Source organism: Photinus pyralis, unplaced genomic scaffold (genome assembly GCF_008802855.1).
Source record: "Photinus pyralis isolate 1611_PpyrPB1 unplaced genomic scaffold, Ppyr1.3 Ppyr1.4_LG6, whole genome shotgun sequence".
Lineage (NCBI taxonomy): Eukaryota > Metazoa > Arthropoda > Insecta > Coleoptera > Lampyridae > Photinus > Photinus pyralis.
The window spans coordinates 36,616,387-36,643,872 of NW_022170663.1; the positions used below are offsets into that span (position 1 = coordinate 36,616,387).

Genomic DNA, 27,486 nt, shown 5'->3' on the forward strand with positions numbered 1-27,486 from the left:
CCCCAGCCAACAATTCCATACATTAACAGTGATTGTATTAACGAGAAATACAAAACACGCATCTGTTGAGTGCGTACGATATGTCGTAAGTGTTTAATTTTAGATAAAACTGTCCTTCTTTTCGCTGGTCAACAGGCCCTAAAATGTCAACTATAGATCAATTTTTTAAACATATTCATGTTTAAAGCACGCGAGCGCTGAAAGTAATGCACCTACATCTGAAAAAAGATTATGCTCTATATTCAATGTGGAATATAGACGTAAATAACGAAAATACAAAAAAGTGCATACCATCTTTTTTATACAACATTTTATTATCTTTCTTTTTTTATATGAAACTTTACTTGCTAGAATGCACGGTTACCGAGATATCAGCGAAAAAGTGATTTGGAGCACCTTTTTTCCAAGATGGCGGCTCGAGCCATTGGAGTTTTGGTCCCGAATTTTAGTATGTTCGAATACAAGCCCTAATGTACCGCTATACCAATTTTCAGCTTTCTTTCAATTACTTCCGCTATTCGTGGAAATTTGATCTAATTTGACTGTACTAGTATTTAGAGGTCATGATACATCTTTACAGCTCACCAATTTGTTTGAGGGAAACGGTCAAATTTATAATCGCAGTGAGTACTTTTTCATGTGGCTCACGATGATAGTAGCGGATTAAAAAATCTTTATTTAATGCTCTTTATATTAAATTGCACAAATTGTGTTAAGACTAATTGGATCACAGAAGTAAGTTTAAATATGATTGGAAGTAGATATTAGCTCCCCTTTGCTTAGATGATACACAATTCCTGCTCCAAAAGCATCTCCCATAACATTCAGCACGGTCCTAAACCGGTCCCTAAAATGCAGTGCATGAAGTACATCCAACTTGCATAATATTTTTCTTTATCTCACAATAACCAATCAATGGCGAGAATGAGAGTTACGTCCTCGGCCGGCAATCCTACCGTATCCAGAACCATAACCATCGTCACCAAACCCGCCTGTGGTATACCCGCAGCGCCGATACTGGCGGCGGTAGCAGTAATGCTGATGGCCACCAAATGCCCAATGCTTAAGTCGATGGAGCGAATTTGCGCAATGAAAATAGCGGCAACCGCTTCGTACAAAGCGGTGCCATCCATGTTGATTGTCGCGCCGATTGGCAATGCAAATCTCGCAATCCTACTATCAACGCCATTCTTTTCTACTACACATTGTAGGGTGAGCGGCAAAGTTGCAGAGCTAAAACGTGTGATTATTTCGACACAAATTCGCTAATCACCGATATACCTAGACGAAGTGCCAAAGGCGGTTGCAAGTGCTTGTCCCAAATTTATTAGGTAAGTGAAAGGGTTCTTTCTTACAATTATCACATAAGTAAGTGGTATTATTACAATCCCCTGTATAAGTAGACCCACGATTACCGTAAGAAAGTACATGCCTAATCTACCGATCAGCTCCTCCGGGTTTTCGATTTCCAGCACTTTAGATGCTACGAGAAACAATACTCCTAATGGCGACAAGTAAATAACCCATTTCGTAATGATTAACATTGCCTCGGATAGTGCCTCAAAACACTTTGCGAGAGGCTCGCCTTTCTCCCCCAGTTTGGCCAGTGTGATCCCCATAACGGTCGAGAATACCACCAAACCTAATATGTTTGTTCCATCGGTGTACTCATGTTCGATTTTCCACGAATTTATGTCCTCTGCAACTTATTACGTTATTTTAATTGTTGTTGTCTTCTGTTTCCACTTACGTTTTGGGTCAGTCGGAGGAACAAGAACTGTTCGTGTCTGAAACAGAAGCGGGTTAATTAGATTTAGTTTTGTACTTTAGTTCGACTACATCTTAAAAAATTTGCTGTGGCGAGCACATCGACGATCACCAGTACCACCGCTGTGCAGTTCACTGCCACCCTCACCACCGAAGAGGCTATGGCAAAAGGTAAAATGATTGTTGACACGTTAAAACCTTAACCTATGTCCATGTCAAATACCTCGACAAATACTAACAATCAATTATAAAAAGATACCTAATAGTAGGACGTAGGAAATTTTTGGGATTTTCTCGAGCGCGTCAGACTAAAGTAAGGTGGGTTGACTACGTGTTCAAAAGTGTGCATTTCAATACTCGACGATTTCCACGTGACGTGAGTCTAGCGGTAAACCTAGAAAGTTGAAAATAATTTCCAGCGATTTTTCTTGGCCTCTCTTGTTAACAAAATCTTTTTCCCCAAGCTGTGCAATTAACGATTCCATGGATATGGCCTGTGACCGTTATTAACAGGATACCCTGTACTTGATTAAAAAGCCGTGTAAATAAAATTAAAAAAAGTGCAGATAATTGGCTCTTCCACGTACAATGAGTAAAAACGAATTGAATGTTCGAAATAGTATATTTCTTTCACTTCCGGTTTGACAGGAAGTTGCTCTAAATTTCGAAATTTAAATAACACACCCATTGTATTTATACGTTTTTGCATTTGACCATTTTTACTGTTGATAAATGGTTTTGGGTGTTTATAAGAGGTTGATCGAAAAATTAATTACACCTTATTTTTTAATCTAGTTTGTCATTAATTACTACAAACATCGATTTGTCGAATTTATTCAATAATAACAACGTTTTTAAAACAATTTTGAAATTATCAAGCTTATACCGTTAAATCAATTTTTTTTATATGGGGCTACAGTGGCTCACTCAGGTATTCTGAAGCGCCCTATATACAGGGTGTTCCTAAATATGATGAGAATACAGAAGGGATTAATTCTTTGCCTTATTTTTGACTCAAAGTTCACATAAACATAGGTGCACAAACGCTTCGTTAGCGATCTACAGTGTGTTATACTTCCACGGTACCCAATTACAATTTAACACAATTTTCAATGCCAACTGTCAAAATTAATTTTTATTACAATATATTATCCAACCCATTTTAAAAATCATACTTTTACCTATCTAATTACGGAAAATTGATTTTTATTTTTTTTCTCGATAACTATTACAGATACGAAAACATTTCAAGAGACCAAAATGTCTTTAAACAAATCAGAAATTTAATTTCTTGTTTCACGATCTACCAGTGGCGCATCGAAAAAGTGCAGGGGTAGAAAATGGAACATGAATTTTCTGTTTTGTACAATGTACTGTACAGGGTGGTCCAATTTGGACACTGTCTTATGGAAACACCCTTTATTAAGAGATAGAAAAAAATGAACCTAGGTGTCTGAAGCTCAACTTTAAAGGAAACTGGCGCAAACAGAATTCAGCTATGTCTAATTCTTTTTCGAATTTAGTCGATTTCTTTAATGCCCCATAACTTTCTTATTATTAAAGTTAATTAATTTTCTCTTTCTTAGGGCACTGCATCCATTGCGATACAAAGTTTGTAAGTTTTGATGTATCACTTGCTATATTTATATTAAATATTATTTGCAATATTGATTAAAATATGTTTATTGCAGAGATCTAGGTTTCCATAGTCAATACAAATAGCAGCATTATTTCAACGACAATTTCTTATTTACTTCAATTATTTATTTATATATTATATTACTTATTTTTTTTATTCACATGTTTGTTTGTTTTTTGTGTGTTATTTGAAATTTAAAATATTTGGAACTAATAAACATTTCCAGATAACCGAGAAATTGTCGTTTTAAACTGTCCTGCCATCTTTTGTTCGCTATGGAAACCCAGATGCCTGCAATAAAAATATTTTAATGTATAAAATGCAATAATTTTTTCTCTTAAAGTAAAGGGTGTTTCCATAAGAAAGTGTGCAATTTGGACCACCTATTTTGGTTGAGACTGCAGTGTATCTCAGCTGTTTTTAAAGATAAACGGTTTTCGCGACCCTGTAGCACTTTGTCAAATTTTTAATACCACAAACAGAATCAATAGTTACGTTTGTTTCAGAGATGCATTGATAGTGAAAACGAAAAGTGTGACTTTTGGGATGTTATCGTATCTTACTACCCATGTAAGATAGACAAAAGGTAAAAATTGCGTATTTTTTTTAATTTTAGCCATGAAAACCTTTTTTTACTAATAAGTAAATAAGAATTGATAGAAAAAAAGAGAGAGAGAAAAAATAAAAATGGCTGATGGTAGAAACATGCCATTTGACAATTTTGAAAAATATGATATAATATATAATAATATAAAAAGAAATACCTCAATGTAATCACGAAAAGTAATGCAAAAAAATTGACGCTAAAGTATACAGGGTGTTGCATTTAAAAAATACCAACTTTGGATCAAATCTGAGAAACTGGTGCAAATTTTTTTACTGTGGCACGGCGAAATTCCTCAATGTAATCACGAAAAACAATGCAAAAAAATTGACGCTAAAGTATACAGGGTGTTGCATTAAAAAAATACCAACTTTGGATCAAATCTGGGAAACTGGTCCAAATTTTTTTACTACGGAACTGAGTTATACGTAAAAATCTAAAAAAGTGGTAAAGGGTCGCGAAAACCGCAAGTCTCTATCTTTAAAATCCGCTGAAATACACTACTGAAGTCTCAACCAAAATAAGATAACCTGTATATTTTTGGTCACCTTATATACAAGGAGATATGTTGTTGAAAATCTACCTATATTGCTAAAAACACAAAGTCGGGTTTCGCCGAGTCGGCTGCTGAATCTTCTTAAATATTGTCTTGTATCTTTAAAATGGATGATATTGAATTGTTGATAAATATGCAGTCGGGTAAATCCATTTTTGATATCAGTCACAACAAGCCGAACGGTTTACCGCTTCGTGTGTGTTATAAAGGCGAGACTCTTATCAAATTGGGCTAGGCCGACGACACAACTTTTGCCGAAGAAAAATTAACAGAAACATCTTTTCGAGGCTGCTAGCATCGGCCGCCGGAATAATTTTGCTAGCGGGCAAATGTCGGAAAATATCAAAGGGGTTTCAGGCGGGCAGGGTTTGTCTGAACTACAGTGACTCAATTTAGAACAGTGGCGACAACCGGATATGTCGTGTTTGATTGGTCGTTGGTTCCGGTCGCCATATTGGGGCTAAATTGCTATACTTTGGTATGGGGTTTACACTTTTTGTTGTGTGTTCCGGTGTGTTCTTGCGAAATCCTGTGAATAAAGATGCTGCTTAAGGTAAAATGTTTGTTGTGGACATTCGGTTCTATATATACATAGCTAGGAGTGATTAAAGTCAATCGAAATGAATTTCGAAGAGATGATTATTGATTATGCTGCTCAATGATACTTTTTATCCCAGAAAGAGAAAAACGCGACCAGGGGCAAAAAGTGACAGAACACCCTGAAATAGTGAAATCACAAACATAATTTAATGATTAATAATTGCCTTTATACGTACATTTTGAATATTGCACCATATTTTATACTTATTAGTTATTATACTGTTTTGCATATATCTTTTGAATTTGGGGGCAGTAGTTTCCTCATAGCTTGTTCTGCGAAGTTTTAAGTGATCATTTCTGCGGCGTTAGTTTTGAACAAGAATCTTTAAATCAAACTGACATTTATTATTATACGGTCACAATTTGACATGATAAGGTCTATTGATTCTACGATCAAATAATTTTTTTGCCCCAATATGGCGGATTATGATAAGTTGTCGCCACTGTCCCTATACAGTCACTGTACTCTGCACCAGTGCGGCATGTGTTTTTAGTTATTTTAGAATATTTGTATCGAACGGTACATTGATTACGTGGTATCTTTGTATTTTGTTTGCTTTTATCCGCTATCACTTAATAGTTTACTTTCAGTTTTTTTTAAAGATTTTTGTTTAAACTATGCCGTATCCAAAACCTGCGGTTCCTCATACTTTTTCGTGGTAATAGTTTTTAGGGCCATATACCCCAACGAAAAATTTCCTCGTCGTCAAACAATCTCGGGTGAAGAACAAGAACAAGAAAACCGAGTAGACGTAGCGTAGTCACGCCAATCACGCAGGTAGCCGCCCACTGCAAAACTAGTCGCCTGTGAGGTGTACACAAATTATGCTATTATATTTTCATCTCTATCTAGCCCATGCGAAGAAAAAGGGCAAAGCGAGTGGCTACCTGAGTGATTGATTTGGCTGTTTTTATACTAGACGACGCGACGTCTTGTGTGTTTTTAGCCTATATGAATGAAAAGGAATTTAAGGCAAAATAACTTGTCGAACTTGTTGAGCGCCTTGTAATTGTCATGTGGAGTATGGACTTATCGATAAAATCCTGAGGTATTTTCTCTCGAAAGGCTCGAACCAGATTTTGGGTCATCTTGTATGGTATTTCGACTCCAATTGTTTCGACCAGAATTTTACTTAATAATGTAATGGATCATTCTCGCCATAGACATTCATTCATTAATAATTTTTGGGTATGTATCCTCTTTAGTTAAAAATGTTATAATGCTTCTATGTTCAAATCTTACCTCACTCATTTTTTAACGTTCAAACCACTACCAAAATTGCCAGTATATTGCGTTTCGTTATTGTTTTCCTGGATAAGGAAATTAAATAAACATATCCTCTCATATTAAAACAATAGTACATTTTTTTTAATTCTTAAAAAATGCGCTAAAAAACATGTTTGTTTGATAGCTTTTTGTAAAGATCCTATTAAATCTATTTTTAAAGTTTTTCAAAACAAATGGAACTCTTAGGGACATCCCCCAGATTGTTTGTTTAGTATTTCCCACGTTACGTTACGTAAAAAGTTTGGATTTTTAGTCATTAGTAGTCTATAATACGACCACATTGAGAATTTTTTGAATAACAAGTGTAGGGAGTTTCCTGAACCTAATTATCCAGACGCAGGTTTATTATCTGCTATTGTTTTGCAATAAACACGTGGTCCTAGTCAGGTGTGATTTTCTTACCTGTTCAGTGCAAGCTTGTATTAGATTTGGCGGAAATAAATTTCTGAAATCAAGAGCATTATAGATTCGCATTTCCTTTTGTTGTATACTGCACCTTATTAAATCCAAAAGTGTATCGACCGTAGTTACATTTCTCACATTAGACGCCCCAGTTTGCCCCTCCTGGCTAGATTTGTCTCCCATCTCACCCGGTTTGATGCTGACTACCAATATAATTCCAATGATAACGGCACAAAACGTGGTCGTTATATAATACCCGATGGCTCTCGCCGCAATTTTTCCAGAAAGCGTGATATCTAACCGCGCAATTGCCGATATTAATGAAGACACTATCAGCGGCAAAATCAAAGATTTCAGCATTCTCAGGAAGAGATCTCCAAAAAAGTTTATGTACATAATCTCCCTTTCCGTCCATTTTTCGTCCGAAAACTGTCTCAGTAAAAATCCTAAAAGCCCACCCAAAATCACCCCACAAACTGTTAATATTGTTAATAAATTGGTTTTGATGCAACTTTTTATTTTCGACGACGTCTTGGGGGTGTCCATGGCCGGGACGGGCGCGATTTGTCGCAGTTCTATGCCGGTTTTATCGTCTTCCATCACTAAATAATTGCTTATCTTGAATTACACAGACACAATTCTTTAATTTGTTTAAAGGGTCCCTTATGAAATGCAGTGAACACAACTCGGTGGATTGTATTGAAGTAAATTGATTTCTCTTCTCGGTTGCAATGTAAGCCTCGCAGGGTTTTTACTAGATATGTGTTGTCTTATTATATTGCGAAAATAATTGGGAAATTCTATTCAAGGTAGTCATTTCAGCAGTACCGAATGGCAGGAGAGCGTAAACGTTACTAAAAGTTGTTACTTGCTAATTTTACGTAGCCTAATGCGTTATTAATCAAGTCGTAAATGATCATTTTTTTAATCTTGAAATTATATTGTTGTGTAACATCGGTAAACATAAAGCGGTTTTTACTTTCATAATAATAATTCACAATATATGTATTCTGTGACGCGTATCAGAACAAGTAGAAAATCGCAACGTGGAAAAACCTTTATGTAACCTTCAGGTACAGATGAATACATTACATTCCGATACGTATTAAGTTGTAGATTAGCTTGACTTTTATATGCCCCGATCAAGTGAATTACTTATTTGTGTGTAACTGAAAACGTTCGCCCCTTTACCTGACTGAAATGTTGGAAACTGCCTTTTTCTTAAACGCGCACTAAGCATCTGTTAACTAGGTAAACTGTCAGGATGTCACGGACGTCTCACGTCGTAGGGGAAGCCCTCGAAAGTCTCTAAACGTTAATTCTTTAACAAATAATCATTGTGGTTGTTGTGTACACGTTTCGAAGCTAAATTCCCTTGATAAGGCAGCAATAAAGGCGGAATTATTGCAAAATTTTAGTTATGCTCGTGTTTTAATTAGTCTTGTCGATAAGGTTTATGTTGTGTATCTAATTTACGTAAAAAATGTGTGGTTGGTAAGGTAATTTACTTTAGTTCTTAGGTGTGTCTAAATAGAACTAAGTTGTGATGAGTTCGGCATAAAATATGAATGACTGTGAATATTATCCAACAAGTGCCATATATGGAGTAAATGGGATCAAAGCAACCATTTTTAAAAAGCGAGGGTCGGAAGCGTTTCATTTGCAACCCTTAAAAGTTTGTATCGTTTTATTCATGAACTAGTAAGGGCTTTTAGCATGACATGTCGCTTTGGGGCACCTACGAGATTTCTGAACGAATGAAGTGAAAGGCAAATTTGATAAGGCAAAAACTGAATGGAATTTGGAAGGTGGTTTAATTACGTAACGGAAAATGCAAGTATGCAATAGGAATTGGGATCGTGCGCATAACCTCTAAAGTTGAACGGGTCAAGTTGATTGGAGAATGTGGCGGCGGTGACCACCGCTACCCGATCGTTGATTAGATTGTTTTCTCGAACATCGCCAAGGAATTTCTATGGTTGATTTCAGTACGTACACCTACATGATATTCATGAATCTTTAATAAACTCGAGTAGTTCCTTACTATGTCAAGTATTTGGAGATTGTCCAGTTTTGATAAATTTTTATTTATGTCGCCCACCTTCGTAGAAGTTTCACACGACGAATACACGCGGGAACTAATGGTATTCTTACGCATCATGCGTAATAGTTTGCGATCTTTTTATTGTCAATTACGATAGAAAATGAATTTAGAAAATATTTGTAACCAGTTTGAAGTCCTTGTCAGTCAAATTCCTATCGCACACAGCTACTCATTTATGCAATGGCAAAATCAAATTCAACCATCTTCAGGAATAGTTAGAGATCCTTAAAATTAACATTTTCTCATTTTGGAAATCTTTTATCTTTTGCTTCTTCGCATTTGGATATCATCAATACTTCATACCGATTTTTACAGTTCAAGACTCACTTTTTTTGGAATGATCAAAAATGAGACCAGAAGTGAAAGACGCGATTTATCATATTTGGGATAACATATGGGGCTAAACATTCTGAGATTCTAATATTCGGACATATCAACATTAATTGAAGAAAATGATTTTGAAGATGAACCGCCGACAATGACGCCACTTCCTTCTCCGGTTATCCCTCAACTATTTGATATTGAAAATCAACAAAGTCATGATCTGCAGCCTGGTCCATCAAAAAGACCAAGGAAGTAATAATGTCATGCCATTTAAAACATTAGGAACTTACGTAAAATCATTAATTTTTATGTATAGTTTAATACTGGAGCGCTATAAAATCTTAATGAATGAATAAAATTGAAAAAGTTTGTAATGAAAATTATTCCTTGAAAACCGCTCTATTAAAATGCTCCGATGCCGTTTTTTTTTGTAAAATGACCAGAAAAAAAGTTATAACGACCAATTGAAAATTGTTTACAAAATGTTCATCAATTATTGTCGTTTATAAGTTTGTTACTTTTGGTTCTACGACTAAAAGTTACTGGACCAAAGTTGTAGAGAATTTTATTTTTATTCAAAAATGTCTGAATAAATTTTTTGTGAGACCAATATTTTGTCAGATAAACCATAAAAACCATTTGCACCCCTTTTTTCAAGATGGTGGCCGCGGGACAAGGGGTGCAACCCCACAAACTTGGCTTTAACTTTAGACTAACCTCTCCTTGATATCTAAAAAATAAAATCGCGTCCTCTGACAAACGCACGCTAAACCCAAAAAAATGTAACATTTCAATGGACTACATAATATGTGTACAAAATTTGGTTCCATCCAGTTAGTCGTTTAACCGGAAATGAGAGTACAGACAGACAGACCAATCGACATCACCGAGATTTTGTGTGATTCGGATTCCTGGTGCTTCAAAACGTGTATTTCCGGCAAAAAAGTGAGGGGTCATTTTTTACGCCAATGCTAACTCTCTCACTAACCCGCGGGTGGTAAAAATGGGTTCGGGTATGCTAGAAACGTGATTTCTCATATTTCGGCTGAAATGGCGCCAGATATATTTGAATTGTTCTAACTTTTTCGAGAATGCACTTACATTCAAGTTTCTAAATATGTTGGCGTAGGTTTTTGGTGTCCAGGAACACAGTGGAACGGTAAAAAATGTAACGGGAACTGAAAAACCGCGATTTTTCATATATAGGGTCGCTGATAAGTGATAAGTCACACGGTCGATTATCGCGAAAAATATACAATGTATCAAAACAAGTTGTAAATCAGCATATGCATGATTAAAGCGCATTTTTGGTAATGCAGGTCAGTATTAAAGTTTAAAATTATCGATCTCACGAGTAATTTTGGCTGCGTTAAATAATTAATTTTATTTAATTTCAATTGACGGTACGTCTTCATTTTGTAAAACAAATCACAAAGTAAATAATAAGTTTTTATACTGGTAGCGCTATCTAACGGTAAAATTATAGCACCTCCGAAACCCATATCGAAATTATTTTCTTCAATTATCGATCTCACAAGTAATCTAACTCAAAATAGACTAGTGCCTGCACATCTACACTATAGCAGAAAGCTTTTAGTGAAAATTTGAAGTCTCTAGCTATTGTAGTTGTGGAGATCTAACGCGGACAGCCGGCCTGCCAGCAATGACGAATATAATAGCGTATTTTTTTCAAAAATGCGCTAAAAATGTATATATAAGTTTTGTGGTTCTTCAATGTCTTACTAGGCAGCAGGGACCCAGACCCAAATGAAATATCGGTTCCGGTTCTGTTTATATTTAAGCGAAAATCGACGCGAAAATATTTATAATGGTTCCGGTCCGGTTTCGGTTCTAAAAAGAAATAACGGTTCGATTCTGCGCATTTTTTTGACATTCAAAAAATTCCTTATAACAACGTGATTTTTTAATTAATAGGTGTGAAGAAAATGTCATGAATACCAAAACATGACGTATCGTCAGTGTAGTTAATTTATAACGACAAGGGGAATAAAGGAGGAGAGGGAAATCTGTATTTACACTTAATTTATTACTAAAAAACAGAAAACTTTATTTTTTAAAACCTCGCCTCTCTTTTTTTATTTTTTTTAAGTAGTGGCTAAATTAGCGCCACCGCCACCCGTAATGCCTTCAATTTCGACACCTTATTAAAAATGTATAATCCACCGATGGCAATCATAGAGTAGGTAATATTTTATCAATTTTCAGGACGTGGTTGCCTTCAACTTCCAATAACCTGTTAAGAACCGTAAAAAACCGAAAGGAACCGAAAAAAGTAATATATGGGTTCCGGTTCTCAATATGTTTCCATTTCTGAGGGAATAGCGGTTTCGGTTCGGTTTTCAGTCCAGAAAAAATACCGGTTTCGGTCCGGTTTTCGATTCTTTTAGGTCCGGTCCGGGTCCCTGCTAGGCAGTAATAAGTTTAACCATACAGGGTTTGTCATAAAGGCGTGGCACACCAAAATTGAATTTTTTTAATGGAACACCTTAATAATCATAGGATATTTCAATTCTTCTTTCAATTTCAGGAAAAATTTGTAAAAAAAACATAATGCACCTCAATTCAATCGTTTCCAGTTTATTGAGTTTTGAAAATAAACGCACATTAAAAAAATGCAATTTTGGTGTGCCACGCCTTTATAACCAACCCTGTATAATTAAAATTATTAGTGCCTGGTAGACATTGAAAAACCCTAAAACTAATGTATAAACCTTTTTTCGATACATCGTATATTTTCCCTGATAATTGAGACAATTGAATCTCCAAACTTATCGGCGTTTATTTTGAAAACTCGATAACCCGGAAACAATTGAATTTAGGTACACTACGCTTCTTAGAAATTTTGCTTAACATTAAGCGAAGAATTGAAATATCGAATAATATACAGGGTGTTCCAAAAAAATGCAATTTTGGGGTGCCACACCTTTATGACCAACCCTGTATATTTAACTTTACTGCCTAGTAGACATTGAAGAACCCCAAAACTTGTGCATACAACTTTTCTTCATATCTCTCAAAGAGCGAAGAAATTTTGTTGGAAGAGGAACATCGGCGTTTTTTATAACCGCCATCTTGAATAAGGCAGGATCGGATTCAGCGGGGAAAAGCACTTGTAACTCAATTATTACACGAAATGCTTCTTGTCTGAGCAAGGAGAGGTTTTACTGGAAAGTGGCCCTCCCTGACTAAATGACACCTTTCGTCGTCATCGGTAGCCTTTGGTAACCGTGGTAACCACTACCCAATGCTGGTATTGCTACAACTACATTATGAAGATGAAATGTTTCAACGTGTTGGAGTCGAATTTCAAATTCCGTCGTATTTAGGTTTACTTACGTAGCTCGAGGGAAATTTTTTAAAGTGCATTCGAGAATTCCCAGATTCCTAGTCCTAATCTTTTTTAAAGAATTGCAGTTGAAAGCTTCCCGGATAAAAAATTGAGGGTAGTTTTGGGGGACGCCACGTTAGAGAAGGAAATGTGAAAGGTTTTTCAAAATCAGAAAGCGCATATCCCAAAATCTAAATATATCCGTTATTTTCAAAGCTCTTATGTGATAATTTAACAAGGGAAACGTTTTACACCCTCGATTTAATTGTTACACCCAGTAGGTACTATAAATCCGCCTCACCTTGACTTTACAGTACAGGCTCTTAGGGTCAACAGCGATGCCAAATGTCATCGGAATATGATTTGAAGCAAATGGGGGTATTTTTAATCTATAAAATCGGCATCGCCGCGCCAAAAACTAATATTTAGGGATTGCATTGGCCTATGTAAAGTGCGACGGATCACGGACTATAGTATACAGGGTTTCCCAAAAGTCCCGGTATAGTGCTATAAGTTTAAAACAAGTGAAGAAAATAATCTGAACTATTGCTGGAGTTGTGCGCGTTTACCAGATCTTTCCGACGACATCAATTTGAAAACAATCGGACCAAAACTGTAGAAGAAGATAGGAAAAAACTCAAAAATCACCACGATAGTATAACACGCTCGGGGATGGCACCCAGATGTAGGCGACCCCACGTAATGTAGCCCCGTCCCTTAAGTGATTAATAACACGGCCTCGGTAGGTACATGTACACTCACTCTAAAAGCGTTTTTCTACGGGGGCCCGCATTTGTTGTCAACCAGCCAGTCAGCCAATCGGCCAAAGTGAGATTAAAAGCTACCTTTTTAGCGCATTTTTGCAAAAAATTTTTTTTGTAAAAAGTAGCTTTTAATCTCACTTTGGCTGGCTGGCTGGCTGGCTGGCTGGCAGCAAATGTGGGCGCGTAGAAGAACTCTTGTAGAAAGGCAACGGGTGTACGTGTATCTACAGGGCCGTGAAATTTGTCAACCTTAGGGACATGGCTACATGATGTGGGGTTGGCGACATCTGGGCGTCATCCTCGAGCGTAGTATACTAACGTGAAGGTTTTTCAGTTTTTTCCTATCTTCTACTACAGTTTTGGTCCGATTCTTTTGAAATTGGTGTCGTCGGAAAGATGTTGTAAACGCGCACAACTCCTGCGTGGCGGAATTTTGTTTTTTGTCATAGGGGCGAAATTAACGACCTTTTGCGAGGCGCGCGCGCGTCTTCGAGAAGTAGTCAGGCGCCTTTTACCTTCCGTTGCGAACTCACGCGGTTTAACGTTTCGTGAATCTCGAATCGCTGTCTCTCTTTCTCGTGTCGCCAATAGAAGTGAATTGCGAGTGAACGGGACGTCGGAAGTGGGTACCGTAAAAGAGAATGTGGTAGCCCGCGACACGATCTCACTGATGGTGGAGTCAAATCTTCAAACGCGAATTGCGAGTGAACGGGACGTCGGAAGGGGGTACCGTCAACGGGAATGTGGTAGCCCCCGACACGGAATGTGGTAGCCCCCGACACGATCTTCCTGATGGTGGAGTCAAATCTTCAAACGCGAATTGCGGGTGAACGGGACGTCGGAAGTGGGTACCGTAAAAGGGAATGTGGTAGCCCGCGACACGATCTCACTGATGGTGGAGTCAAATCTTCAATCGCGAATTGCGGGTGAACGGGACGTCGGAAGGGGGTACCGTCAAAGGAAATGTGGTAGCCCCCGACACGATCTTCCTGATGGTGGAGTCAAATCTTCAAACGCGAATTGCGGTGAACGGGACGTCGGAAGGGGGTACCGTCAAAGGAAATGTGGTAGCCCCCGACACGATTTTCCTGATGGTGGAGTCAAATCTTCAAACGCGAATTGCTGGTGAACGGGACGTCGGAAGGAGGTACCGTCAAAGGGAATGTGGTAGCCCCCGACACGATCTTCCTGATGGTGGAGTCAAATCTTCAAACGCGAATTGCGGGTGAACGGGACGTCGGAAGTGGGTACCGTAAAAGGGAATGTGGTAGCCCGCGACACGATCTCACTGATGGTGGAGTCAAATCTTCAAACGCGAATTGCGGGTGAACGGGACGTCGGAAGGGGGTACCGTCAAAGGGAATGTGGTAGCCCCCGACACGATCTTCCTGATGGTGGAGTCAAATCTTCAAACGCGAATTGCGGGTGAACGGGACGTCGGAAGTGGGTACCGTAAAAGGGAATGTGGTAGCCCGCGACACGATCTCACTGATGGTGGAGTCAAATCTTCAATCGCGAATTGCGGGTGAACGGGACGTCGGAAGGGGGTACCGTCAAAGGAAATGTGGTAGCCCCCGACACGATCTTCCTGATGGTGGAGTCAAATCTTCAAACGCGAATTGCGGGTGAACCGAACGTCGGAAGTGGGTACCGTCAAAGGGAATGTGGTAGCCCCCGACACGATCTTCCTGATGGTGGAGTCAAATCTTTAAAAGCGAATTGCGGGTGCACGAGGAAAGTGGGAAGCGGTTAGTGAATGTAGTAGCCTTCGACAAGATCTGTTATTGATGGTTGAATCGAAAGTGGCTAATAGAATACTGATCTGCCACACAAAAATGCGCTGAAGTCCCTTCGATCTCAAACGAGGACTTTGATAATTTTTTTACGAATAAATTTGCAAAAATGCATTAAAAAGTGGGGCGTGCGCATACCCGGTTCATTTTATGCGCTTTCGATATTCTAATACAAGAAGAACCTACTGTTTCAAAAAATCTCCCCACAAATAAAAAAGTTACGCATTTTTGACAATATAAGAAGCACATATTAACAACAATAATCACTACAACGGATTTTTTTTGTGTGACGTTGCAATACATATCGGTGCGGAAAAATAGCATGTCGAATCTTTAATTTTGGTACAATTTGAATAAATCAATTTTACACATTTCAAGTTTTGATTATATAGCATTATTTGTATTAAAAGCTGAAAATGGATTTCACTAGTACACAACATAGACAATAATACAGTCTTATTTACTACCATTTAAAAAAAATCCAAAGAAAGAAATCAAGTGGAGTCAATTCGGCATTCTGTGGGCCCCCTCTGTCTAACACCCATAGTATAATGTGACGAATCCCCATCTTGTTGTAAGTGCAAATTTTCTTCGTCTAGCAGCTTTTTTAGCGTAACCTCACTTTTCCGTCGTTCCGCGCTATATGGGAACGGGTTCCCGATGTGCAATTATCAAAAATTACCTTTGGCATCATATCACATTATCGCTCAAAATCGGTGTAAATCATTATTTGAGCCAACCAAACTCGATGCTCGATGGCCAAAAAATGATACATGGGTATTTTTGACGACTAAAATATTTTTTTCTATTTCGATGTGGAAACAATACCGAAACCGTACTTCATTGGCCCAGTTTGCGTGCGTTTCTAGACAAAAATGATGCTGAAAGAAATAGAAACGTATTATTTTTTTTATTTTGTTGGATTGGTACCCCTCGCTTTTTTGCCGTCAACGGTATCCGTCAAATCAAAACTAAACATAACCTGTAAAGTGTAAATAACGTACGAGGAACTTGACCGATTGTATTAATTCCGATTAATTTCGAATATAACTCCAAAGGGTAGAACTTTTTTTATTTTTACTTAGTGTAGTGCCAGCAATACATTCTTGCTTACTTTTTGAACTCCCTTCTCGGCCAGCCAGTTTTCAAAAATTTTGTACTCCTCGTACTTCACTTTCGATTTTACAGGCAGTAAATTTAACGTCGCTTCATTGGCAATCTCTTGGATCTCTGGTGGGGTACAAGAGACGTGTTTGTCATCCGTATTCATCATAACTGCCGCAAAATGGAATTATGACTAAATAATTAAAAGTTTGAAGTTTGAAAATACAGGAATCAGGTTAGCCAACGTGAAAATAAATGAACTGTGTCTATTACCAACATACACTGAATGATAGTTTAAAATTACCTAACAACGCCTAAAGGCAATATTTATAATTTGTATAATTTATTATTTAAAATAAAGTCGAAATAGAAAAAATAGTATAAAGCACACGTGTCATTTGTCTACTTGTCGCGCTCGGCTTTTGCCGCATTCGCCGCTACACGGCTTATGCGGCAAACTACCTCGTGCGACAATCTTCGTCAAATGACACTTGTACTTTAATATACTATTACTCAAAATCGTTATTTACGCATCCGTTTTCTTGGGAAATGGACAACTCCATCGCTCGATGCCCAAGAAGTGAACGACGAAAATATTTTTTCTCAAGATGTCAAAATCGTTATTTATGCACCAATTTTGTTGATAAAAACACCAAACTCGAGCCAATCAATCGGGGTTACATGACTGTTATTAAAGTGGTGGCGGGTGACTGATGAAACTAAGGTCAACCTACCATTAACTTCACCCTAAATGGACGTGTTTTTGCAATTGTTTATCAAAATTACAGCGGAGGTTCGTTTTCAAAGGAATGCCCTGTACGTAATACGCCCATATGTGTGCTATTACGTCTAGAACAAGCAAAATGAGATGATATCTCCGATCCGATTTTCATTACTGCAAGCATTAATTTGCAAATTAGTATACGAGGTGATCTTGTAGCAAAGATCACAATAAAATAAAGCGTAATAAATTTCGTTCGGTTTAGAAATGAAACTAAGCATGTTCATAAACTCTATCCGACCGAGTAGTTGGCTATATGTGTGTGTGAACTGCCGCTATTATAGAGATATTAATGAACATGGCTTGTTTCGCATTCCAGAGAGTCGATCGGCGTGCAGCTTGATCAATAGTTTACCTCACACAGTCAGCTGGTCGGTCGATAACCTTCATTGATAAAAGTGCATTACCTAAGATATTTCTTCCCGTTTCAAAAATCTGGTATTATTATTTTATTATCCTTTGTTTGGTTAGTACAAAGACCTGACGCCTGATTTGGAATAGTAGAGAATATTTGAAAAAGCTGCTCTCTAATTATACGTGAAATCTGGTCTAATGTTTAGGTGCTCAAAGCTATTATGCGAGTGTTTGAGGTAGTAATAATCACGTGTGTCATGGTCATCGACGAGAGTTGTCCGCAACCTGTAATTATCACCCTAGACAGCAGCCGCCCGATCTTTAAACTTTTAAATCACCTTATAGCGCGTGCTCATTTTTTTCGCCCCAAATCGTTTTAATAATGATGTAATTTTCAATATCCGAACGAACTTTTATAAATATCGCTGTGCTCGATGCATCATTAATAATTTCGACAAAACAAATTGAATTGAGTAAATCAAAACAGTTACCCGTTAGGACAAGCAATTATAAGGAATAATAAATAATTTTACCGACAAAGTAGATAAAACAGATACGTGTATGCGAGCCTTTAGAAGGATATGTTAAAAACACGATTCAATAATAACGTATGTTACGGTTCCCATTCTTCATGGTGAACGGTTCCCTACTGTTTCATTTCCAATTCACCCGTGTCTGACACGGTGCAATATGATGTCTTGCCGCTATTTGTCAGATAGGTAATAATTTCTTAGATGCGGGTGATTAATTACATCAAATAGCAGTATCCAATTATAATGGAAATTCTAATTTGCGTTTGAACAGTTCAATCCGATGCAGTAGTAGTAGTGCACAATTGTCAGCTTCTGGTCACAAACAAAGATTATTATAAGTCAACACATGAATTCAGCAATCACTCCCGAACATTTTCTTTTTCTTTCCGGCGCTCGTAATTTAATTGATCTGGATCCATGTAGCCTTTATATTCTAATAATGAGATAATTGAAGAATTAGGTGGAGACTAAAAATCACGAAGCCTTCCTCATCAACGTATATTCTGTTTGGCTGAAATTAAATTGCATCTTCATGTGCATGCTGAATTAAGACAGGCGAACGGACAGACGAACAATACCGCCTTTTTTTCAAATAAAAAGTGGTTTGAAAAGTAACATGGAGATAGCGGTAGTTTCGCGCAGGTCAAATGACACAAAAATTCCAAATCAGTGATTGCATTACTTGCAATGTTGAGGTTAATTAGGTCACCTCGACAGAAAACAGTTTATTTATAAAAATTCCAAGAAAATGGCAGACTGACTGACTGATCCATTTCTCTCCTCCCCCCTCCAATCCCATACTTATCTCCTACTTTTCAATGTTCTTTTCACCTTTTTTCATTCTATTGTCAGGTTCTTTCTCTCAGCATAATCTTCCTTCCTTCCGCTTCTCTTCACTTCGTCCTTCTTCTGTCCTCGTTTCCGCATCTATTATTTTAATATTTTTCTTTCCCTCCGTTACATACTTCGGTATCCCTCAGTTATCAGCTCCCTGTAACCTTCGTTTCCTGTGGAATTCTCCGCAACTGAACATCTTTGTCCTTTTTTCCTTCTATCGTGTCCCCTATTTCTCTCGACCTCGGCCCCCTCCGTATCCGCTTCTTTCGTAATAGTTTTTCCTTGGTTCCCACCATTTCCATGATTTCTTCTTCATATTCTTTCTGCTTATTATTTTTTGAAGTGAAACTTCTTTAGCCCGGCAGTAGGCCAAGTAGGGTAAGTCGAAGGCTACGAGCGCCAGCGTACACGGTCACGAAAATAGTGAAACCGCTCGGAGGGGAATAATGAGTTGAGGGAACACAGGTTCCCACACTACTCATACATGCACGGTGGAAGTCGGAGCACGGCTGGGGCAACACATGAAACCATGGGAGAGGAACCTTTCTCACAGACAATGCGACGTCTTGTGAGTAAATGTAAATGTGGAGTTACGTCAGATTCGTTTACATTTCAAACTAGGGAAGTTTGACTTCTGATTTGTGTAGTTCCTACGCACAGTTTTTTTCTTTACATATATATTATTCTTTTGTACCTTTTTCCGTTCTCTCCTTTTCCTCTATCCCTCCTTTTCTTACTCTTTCCATATTGTTCCACTCCTCCTCTGTGCTCTCTCCTATTTCATATACTTGCTGCTCTAGTCTTCTATAATCCTCTCTTACTCATAAGTGTGTCTTTAAATATTTCTATTTTGTCCTCCTTTTAATTTTCCTGTTAGTTTTGTTTCCATCGGATGATGCTTTCCTTGTTCCTTCCTTAAAATCTTCTATTGCTTCCAAATTTTTTCCGTTTACTAGTATAAATATTGACATTAATTATGACCCTTTTCCCGCTATCCCACTATCGATATGGCTTTAGATTCCCTTTATTAGATATCTACTAAATTATATCCAAATGCGTCTATATATTTTATAAACTTAAATTTTGTTCTTTTTTTTTATATTATTTCATATTGTGTCCTGTAACTGGTGTAAACTGTTGGACATTAAATCATTAAATCTAAATCTAAATGTAATCAATTACCGACCTCTCTCTCCCTCCCATGTAAGTGTATTTCCGTTTAATACTCTAACCTCTCGTTTCTGTTAATTCCAGTATTTGTTGCATTCTTTATCTCTTGACTTTCTATCTTGTGTTCCTCTTCCCATCTCTACCCAATTTCCTTTATTTCCCTTTATCCCTCCACTATTAGCCCCTCCTGCTCCCTTTCATCTATCATATATTCTACATTATTTTTTTACCTCTCATTCCTTCTCTGATATATATCATCCTTTTCCCCTCCACTTCCACTTGTGTTTCTTGTATGCTTTCTTCCTCTGTTACGTTATGTATCTTTGCGAATTGGTTCTTCCTACTGTATTAAGTAAGTAGGTAACCTATACTTTATTTTCTCATAGTTTTTTTCTTCTATCCTTAATTTCACCAATTTCACCACATCATATCCTCTTACAAACTCCCAGAATTGGTGTCCTATTAATATCAAACTGCGGTTTTCACTGATATTTTCACTTTTTCATCTTATTTAATATCATATAATAATTACATCGTTCTATTTAAAATTTTTAAGAAAACCGGGAAAGTTTATGTTAATGTCAAACCGCGCCCTCTACCACACGGCACGTTTACTAAAAAGACTCTATTTATGTAAAATCTCGAAGAGAACTCTTTCCAATAAGACCAATTATTGAAAATCGGTTAACCTTAGCCAAAGTTACATTCAACTACTTAAAGCGATGTTCTCCTTCCCCCACCCCTACCACAATATGTGCTGCATCAAAATGATGCAAGATTCATAGAAGATTGCGATGTATGTATTTTTATGCTTGTTTGTTGGGTATATTTTAGGAAAAAAATCATTTTTCTACTTGACCATAAATCCCACGCCCTCTAGTGGCAAACCTAGAAACTGGAAAATAATTTCCAGCCTCTTTTGTTAACAAAATATTTTTCTCCAAGCCGCGCAATTAACGGTGACCTTTATTAATAGGACACCCTGTACGTCTTTACTTGCTATCGCCGCCACAGTCCAGAACAACACCTTCATGTTACTCATCGCCCTTTTCATTCCACTTTTCTCCTTTCTTCTGCTGTTCGTATCTGTCTCCTTCCCTTCTTTTCCCCCTCTCCCTGTCTTTTATTTAAAGCGGTTGAGTGACTGCATTGATCAATGATGAATGAAGTAATGGTAGCTTACCTTACGTCATATCTCACTGTAATAATACCAATAATAAGGAAACCTTGTTCCATTTTTTGCGGCGATAGCTAATGCACCATAAGCGTCATTTTACAGTATTAAACGGTACATGTTTATACTGTTGCTCAAAAGAGGGCGCTTTTAAGTATACCTAAATGTGCTACTCATGAACGCATCAGATTAGCAATCTGTTGTTTGTGTACATCTATGGTCTTACATACCATATACAGGGTGACCCATTAATGCGATATCGGACTTTGATGAATGATGATACAAAAAAGTTGAAATACAAAATTATTTACTGGCTTAATGTGCAACTCAAAAATATTTTTTATGTACAGGATGCTCCATAAAAATTTGATAGTTTAAATGGAATATTATATTTAATACAATAATTGATTGTAGCAAAAATTTTCCACGCTCATGTATCCAAAAACTTGACCGTTTTAAAAAAATTTTTATATATTATTATAATACCGTTCTTAAAGTTAAAAGGAAATCATGTTTTAGGATTAACATTGTTTTACGGTCCAAATGGGTTAATTAAGCACCAGTATCAAAGACTATCCGAGGATAGTCTGCCAGTATATCCGAAGCGAAAAAAGCTCAAATGGATCTAAGGCAGAATTTATACACATTGCGCGAACGCGGTAAACGATCTATTTATTTAATTGCTTGCTCTAATTACTCAGATTTTTTGACTAAACATGGACTAGACTTCTTATCCCAAGACCAATTGTTTCAAGTAAAATGGATTTCTTCAAATCACTGTTAAACGTTATATCGGAGAAACCGTAAAAATATCGCTCTAAAACGACGTAGGTTTTTGCTTTTGCCTTTTTGTCGAATGAAACCCGAGAAATCTGTCGTTAAATTGGGTAGAGTGTATATTTCACATTTGGATTTAATGAGCCGCCGTGCTTCGATGACGTAAGTGTTCCTGTCCTCTATATCAAACTTTCGTATTCGAGTGAGATAGGAAGTGTTTGTAGTAGCGTTCCATTTCATTCATAAATATGCGATGAATGATTTTAAAATTACGTTTTTAATAAAACGAAACCGAAAGTAAACAGAAAGAGATTTAAAGGAAATGCGTCTTGGGAGTGATCGTAGGATGTACAAGTGCAACAAGCAACAATTCGTGGGAAGCTGCAGCAGGAGCGACTGCAAAAAAAAATTTCGCTTCCGCCGCAATTGAAGGAATGAATGGGATTGGAGCCACCGCTTTTAATGAAATGCGGCATTTACTTCTGTTTACATATAAATTATGTTTTTAAAACGCCCGAACATACGTCCCACGTGAATTCTTTTGTGAACGTAAGTAGGTTATCGGGATCGCTCGTCCTCCTGCGACATTTCCCATGAAGAAGGCAACCAGAATCCAAGTTCTGCTGCTGCTGCATACTGGGTCGTCGACCGCTTTCATGTCATTCTAACTGTCCGCGAATCCGCAACGCTGTGTTGCTTCTGGGAACCAAACCCCACACCTCGCATGGCACATTCCATACATTCATTTCCTACCTAGTGAATTGGATTTTATTGACATTTTTCTAAATAGGCGACTCATTGTTATAACTTCATATATTAGATTACCATTACGGCGACGAGCTTTTATAACGGTGCAGCGAGAGAGCGACCGAGGTCTAAATTGTTATAAAAATGTATTTGTTATGAATGAAAACGGAATGAATTTGTAGTCAGGGTCGTCGTCAATGAGGAAGGACGACGTTTCCTGTGGAAGTCGTTCTTAACCACTACATCCTAGTGATATTGAACGACATATTTTTTTAGGTTGCCAAAAATATTTTAATTGCTGTTTTCCAATTTGCTTATCGCGCCTCGCGTCAATATTATTATTACATCACGAGCGAAGCGTTTTCATTTCCGGCTTTCTTTACGTACCTTATACTCGTGACTAGTGGCACGAGATGTTCTAATTAAAATTTAAAATAATGGAATACGTCCACATAAACTTCCAGGCTCCCCAAACATTCTTTTTAAATTAACTTAGGCTTAAAAAGAAATTTTTTTAACTAACGGGATTGGTATTCCACTTAGTTGGCGTTGTTGACGGTAAGCTTAAAAATACCAAGCCGAAAGTTTAATAGAAGTTCAAAAATTCAGTTATAATTCCAAACTGAAGCATTCCGACACAGAACCAGAACTTCCTGCAAAATGTAAAGTTTGTTCTAGCATTCACTTAATAATGGTTCTGTATTACCCCAGCCAGTGTCTCTACGACCTTCCTGAAATGCTCCTTATTTTCCTAGATGTAACATACAGAGTGGTCCAAATTCGCCAGTGGGATCTCCATAACGATGAGAGATACAGTGTAGGTTAAATGGGCCTTTTTGTGACTAAAAAAATGCATTTGAATTTTTTTTAATTTTTGAAAATAACAGATGTCATCACCGAAAAACTGAAAATGTCAAATTTCGTTTTCATTTTCCCTAGTTCATTCGGTCGCAAATGGACTATTCCCGTAAATCCAGTTAACGCCTTCTATGGGCACTTTTTTCCGAGAACCCGCATCAGTTATCAGAATTTCCATAACAGGCGAGTTGTAGAAGCTACACTCTACAAACTACTACTTTCGCATTTCTTATAGACGCCATATTGGATTTTTACGGAATGAGATAGAGAACAAAAAAAGAAAAATAATTGTGTTTGACATTTCAGTGTCCGGTGTCGCGTTCGAAACAAAAGTGACACTTTAGTCCCTTAAATAGAAGACAAAATACATTGATTTAGTCCACGGAGTACAAAAACGCAATATTCGTTGTGCTTCAGCGATATGTTAAAATTTACTCAATTCCTGCGTATTTATGGTCACAATTGTGAATTGAGCAGCATAATCATCTTTTCGTAATTTCTATTTACTTTAAACACACCAAACTATTTATATAAAACCGAGTGTCCAGGTTCACAATATATATTTTACCTTAAGCAGCACACAGAATTGCGCAAGAATACAAAGAAAAGTGTATACTCCTATACCAAAGTATAGCATTTTAGCCCCAATATGGCGACCGGAGCCAACTGCCAATTAAAAACGAGATAGTGACTTTATAGAAACAGTGGCGACAATAGAGTGTCTAATTTTCGAGTGCTTGTTGAGATCGGCGATTTGTATCGAGTACCTATGTTTTAATTCTGTATTGTAGTGTACGCAATACATCAAACACATGTTATACGCGTACTGTGTGTTGTCTACTTCTAGTTTGAATTTTCGATTCAACATGACGGCTGGGTTCCTATTGTCGCCGCTGTCTCTATAAAGTGACGGTATACCTACCTAAGTGCATAAGGTTAGCAATCTGTTGTTTGCGCTTCACAACGTTATATTTCGACTAGAAAATAAGGTCAAAACCGTCCATCACAAACCGACAGAGTCGTTTGTATCTATTCCAAACACCATTTTTGAAAGCGGGAGTGAGGGGGCGTGTTATACGTCAAACGATTTGAGCGTGGAATTTGAGTACAGGAGATTGCCTAATGGTCACTACAAAAAAATGTTAGGAAGTAGACAATTCTAATCGGTATTTAAAAAAATGAATCAGTGCTGTATAAATGTTTTTTTGTGAACAAGTATGTACAGGGTAATCCTAATGTACAAGCATACATAATACGTACGTATTCCTCGATTATTCTCAGAGGAAGTCTACAAACGCCGATCTGTGTGGCGCAGTGGCGCAAAAGCTCGAATGCGGGCTGGGACATGGATATGTGTAAATGGGTTTTTAGAGCAGCTTTGGGTGAAACCTCGCCCACTTAAAAATAAAGACAAAAAAATAAAATAAATAAACAATATATAAGGAGGTTTCGTGTCCTGCTTGATGGGTTCCTTCTGCCTCAACTTGGTTATCACGGAGTCTGCGTTGTTTAGGATGGTCAAGCTTCTTCATCTATGGTGGGATCCATGTCAGTGCCCTCAATCTCCTCCAGATCCTCATATCCCTCGTCAAGTTCAAATGGTACGATGTCGTTGCAGCTGATTCCACTAAAGTTTATGCAAATATTGTTACACGTCTACCCTTCCCTGGTGCATGTGCAGGCTCTATTGCAGAATTTTTTACTAACTACAAGAGATGAGATGAAGTATGGATGGTGGTGCCGAGTCTCCATAGCAACGGGAATGAGGCTTGTGGGATCTTGTTTCGAAGCCCATTCGAGGGGATCCAACCACCATTTTGTGATACACTCGTAGTGACTGAAGACCAACAGAGTCCATTGCGGAAATAAAGTAGTAGCGCAGATCATTGATCGACATTTCTACTGTTCTTATTGGCCGAATTTCAAAATTGAGGTACTTAGAAATGAATTCTCTACAATTTGTTCATTTGGATGAGACTACGATGTACGGACGTTTGAAAATCTTTACTTCAACCTTTTCGACAAAGTTGGAAAAATTTGTCGATTATCGATGGTCTGTTTTGATTTCATTTTCTATTTGTGGTGTGATGTCCGTGTCCGGATCTTATAATTAGAGAAAAAAATTAAAAAAGAAGCACTGTCCTAGTCAGCAGTACCTATCATTAGTCTGTAAAAAATCAACTTCCTTCATCCAACCGTAACCTAGTTATATCTGTAGAAAGTTCGTGAAATAGCGACGAAGAATTGCTTTTTACAGAGATATCAAATGTTCGAGATTTTTTTAAATATTTTTTTAAAAGCTATTGTCGACCATTTAGAACTGGTACCGCAGAGCCTTAAGTAACATGACGTAACGCGGCAAACGGTCGATTTAAGCATACTCGCATAGGCCAAAGTGGAACTCCATCGGTTAAAATTTGGATCACTCTCGTTCGGTGGATATCCAGCTACCTCCTCTAGTATGATGTTAAAAATATGCGATATGTTTGCCTTTACTAGAAAATCAGCCATGTGATGTATCACAATTCACAAACGTTAAACTTAACGTGCAGGTTATCTGTCAAAAACGTCATTTTTCCTATATTAAATAAGGTTAAGTTTGACATTTCTGATACATCACAGGGCTGAATATCTCTATAAATCTACATTGCCCAGTTTTCGTAAGCGCACATTCTATTTTTACAATATGCGATATGTTAGAGTCTTGGGGTTAAAATTAAAAAAAAGATATCTCTATAAATAAGAAGTTGAAATTGCGCAGTCTGCGCATGCGCACACCAATCGTCAAGAGTTGAGGTGCCAGAGCTGTAAGCTACCGAATGTAAAAAGAACGAACTAAATATCTTGAAAACTGTAGGAGTAGTTACGGGGTCGAACTGACGGATGGACTGAGAAAGTGGCCATAATAGTACCGTCCAACATGTGCAAATACATCGATGAAACATATTTGATTGTCTGATCTTTGACCTTTTTGATGGGCCTGATAGCTTCAAGACGTCCTATTCTGAGATATCAGAATCGGGGTTTCGGGAATATCCAAAACGGACACCCACCATATTCTTCGTTTACTTAATCTTCGTCTGGCATGCCAATTGTGACCGACTAAAGGTCTGAACCGCCCCATGTCAGAACTGTGACCGTACCGCCGTCTGCCGGTAAAGTATGAACATTGAACGCAGAGATATTCAATGCGGCGGTTCACACATCACATTGCGCCGGCCGTGTTCTGGGGCGGGATCTGTCATGTTTACTTTTTCACGGTAACAGTCCGGTGCGCCCGTATTCGTCTGTTTGAGGTTAGGTGTATTTTTTTCGATTTCTTCAGGAGATGTGCAAAAATTTGTTCCAATGTATTCTCAATCGTTGTGTGTACTTTCGAGACCAGCATTCTGCACAGAAATCTCGTTCACACATTTCAACAAACGGTCGATTTGTCAGGGAAATACTCTGCGCCAGAAGGGTTTGTATCCCTTACGCCTTTACTATCACCACTTTACTCTTATTTAAATTATGAAGGAAAACGGTAATACAAATTTGATGGAATGAGAGGAAAGATGCGCAATTAAAGGTCTAAGAAGATACCCTTGAATAAACCCTGAAAAATTGTTTATTATCCTTCATGGTACTTTCATGAAAGGAATTAATTTCTACTAACCATAGTCCTGATGGTTGGATAGGGTCAAAGGCAGTAACCAATCGCGTTTCTTTACATCGGGTTCAGGAATAAATTCTTATCAATAATAGGTTCGTGCAACGGGCATTTAGTTCATTTGACAAAAAGTTGTTATTTTGGTTTGGTCTTCTCTGATAAGTTTATACTTACACACTATCGCATCAAAGAACAATAAAATCACTAGAAACACTGAAACTGCTGTGGTTCTAGAGGATACAAAACGTAAAACAAAAACACCAATAAACCATAATAATACATTAACAGATAGAAGAACACGAGGAAGAACAA

The 27,486-nt window shown here is 37.6% G+C and overlaps 2 protein-coding genes across 6 annotated transcripts in view; one reads left to right on the forward strand and one right to left on the reverse strand.

Annotated features, from left to right (window-relative positions):
- LOC116173152 (zinc transporter ZIP11) overlaps positions 1–27,486 on the forward strand; it is a 73,168-nt gene that overhangs the window by 32,995 nt on the left and 12,687 nt on the right. The gene's annotated exons all lie outside the window — the stretch shown is intronic.
- Positions 674–8,300, reverse strand: LOC116173151 (excitatory amino acid transporter 3-like). 2 transcript variants are annotated; one of them, XM_031490444.1, is made up of 6 exons: positions 6,951–8,300; positions 6,857–6,899; positions 1,751–1,787; positions 1,282–1,705; positions 904–1,233; positions 674–847 (listed from the first exon to the last, which is right to left on the reverse strand). In XM_031490444.1, the coding sequence occupies exons 1-6, from the start codon at positions 7,454–7,456 to the stop codon at positions 742–744; spliced, it is 1,446 nt and encodes a 481-aa protein (XP_031346304.1). In that variant the 5' UTR covers positions 7,457–8,300; the 3' UTR covers positions 674–741. The 2 variants fall into 2 exon arrangements, with proteins under 2 accessions (XP_031346304.1, XP_031346305.1); XM_031490445.1 differs by having other exon boundaries at positions 1,282–1,699; positions 6,951–8,227.

Coding starts and splice junctions, on each gene's coding strand:
- LOC116173151 (XM_031490444.1), bottom strand. CDS start 7,456: ATGGAAGACGATAAAACCGGCATAGAACTGCGACAAATCGCGCCCGTC. Junction 1,788..6,856: donor TACAAGCTTGCACTGAACAG/GTAAGAAAATCA, acceptor CTTCTGTTTCAG/ACACGAACAGTTCTTGTTCC. Junction 848..903: donor CTCGCCATTGATTGGTTATT/GTGAGATAAAGA, acceptor ACTGCATTTTAG/GGACCGGTTTAGGACCGTGC.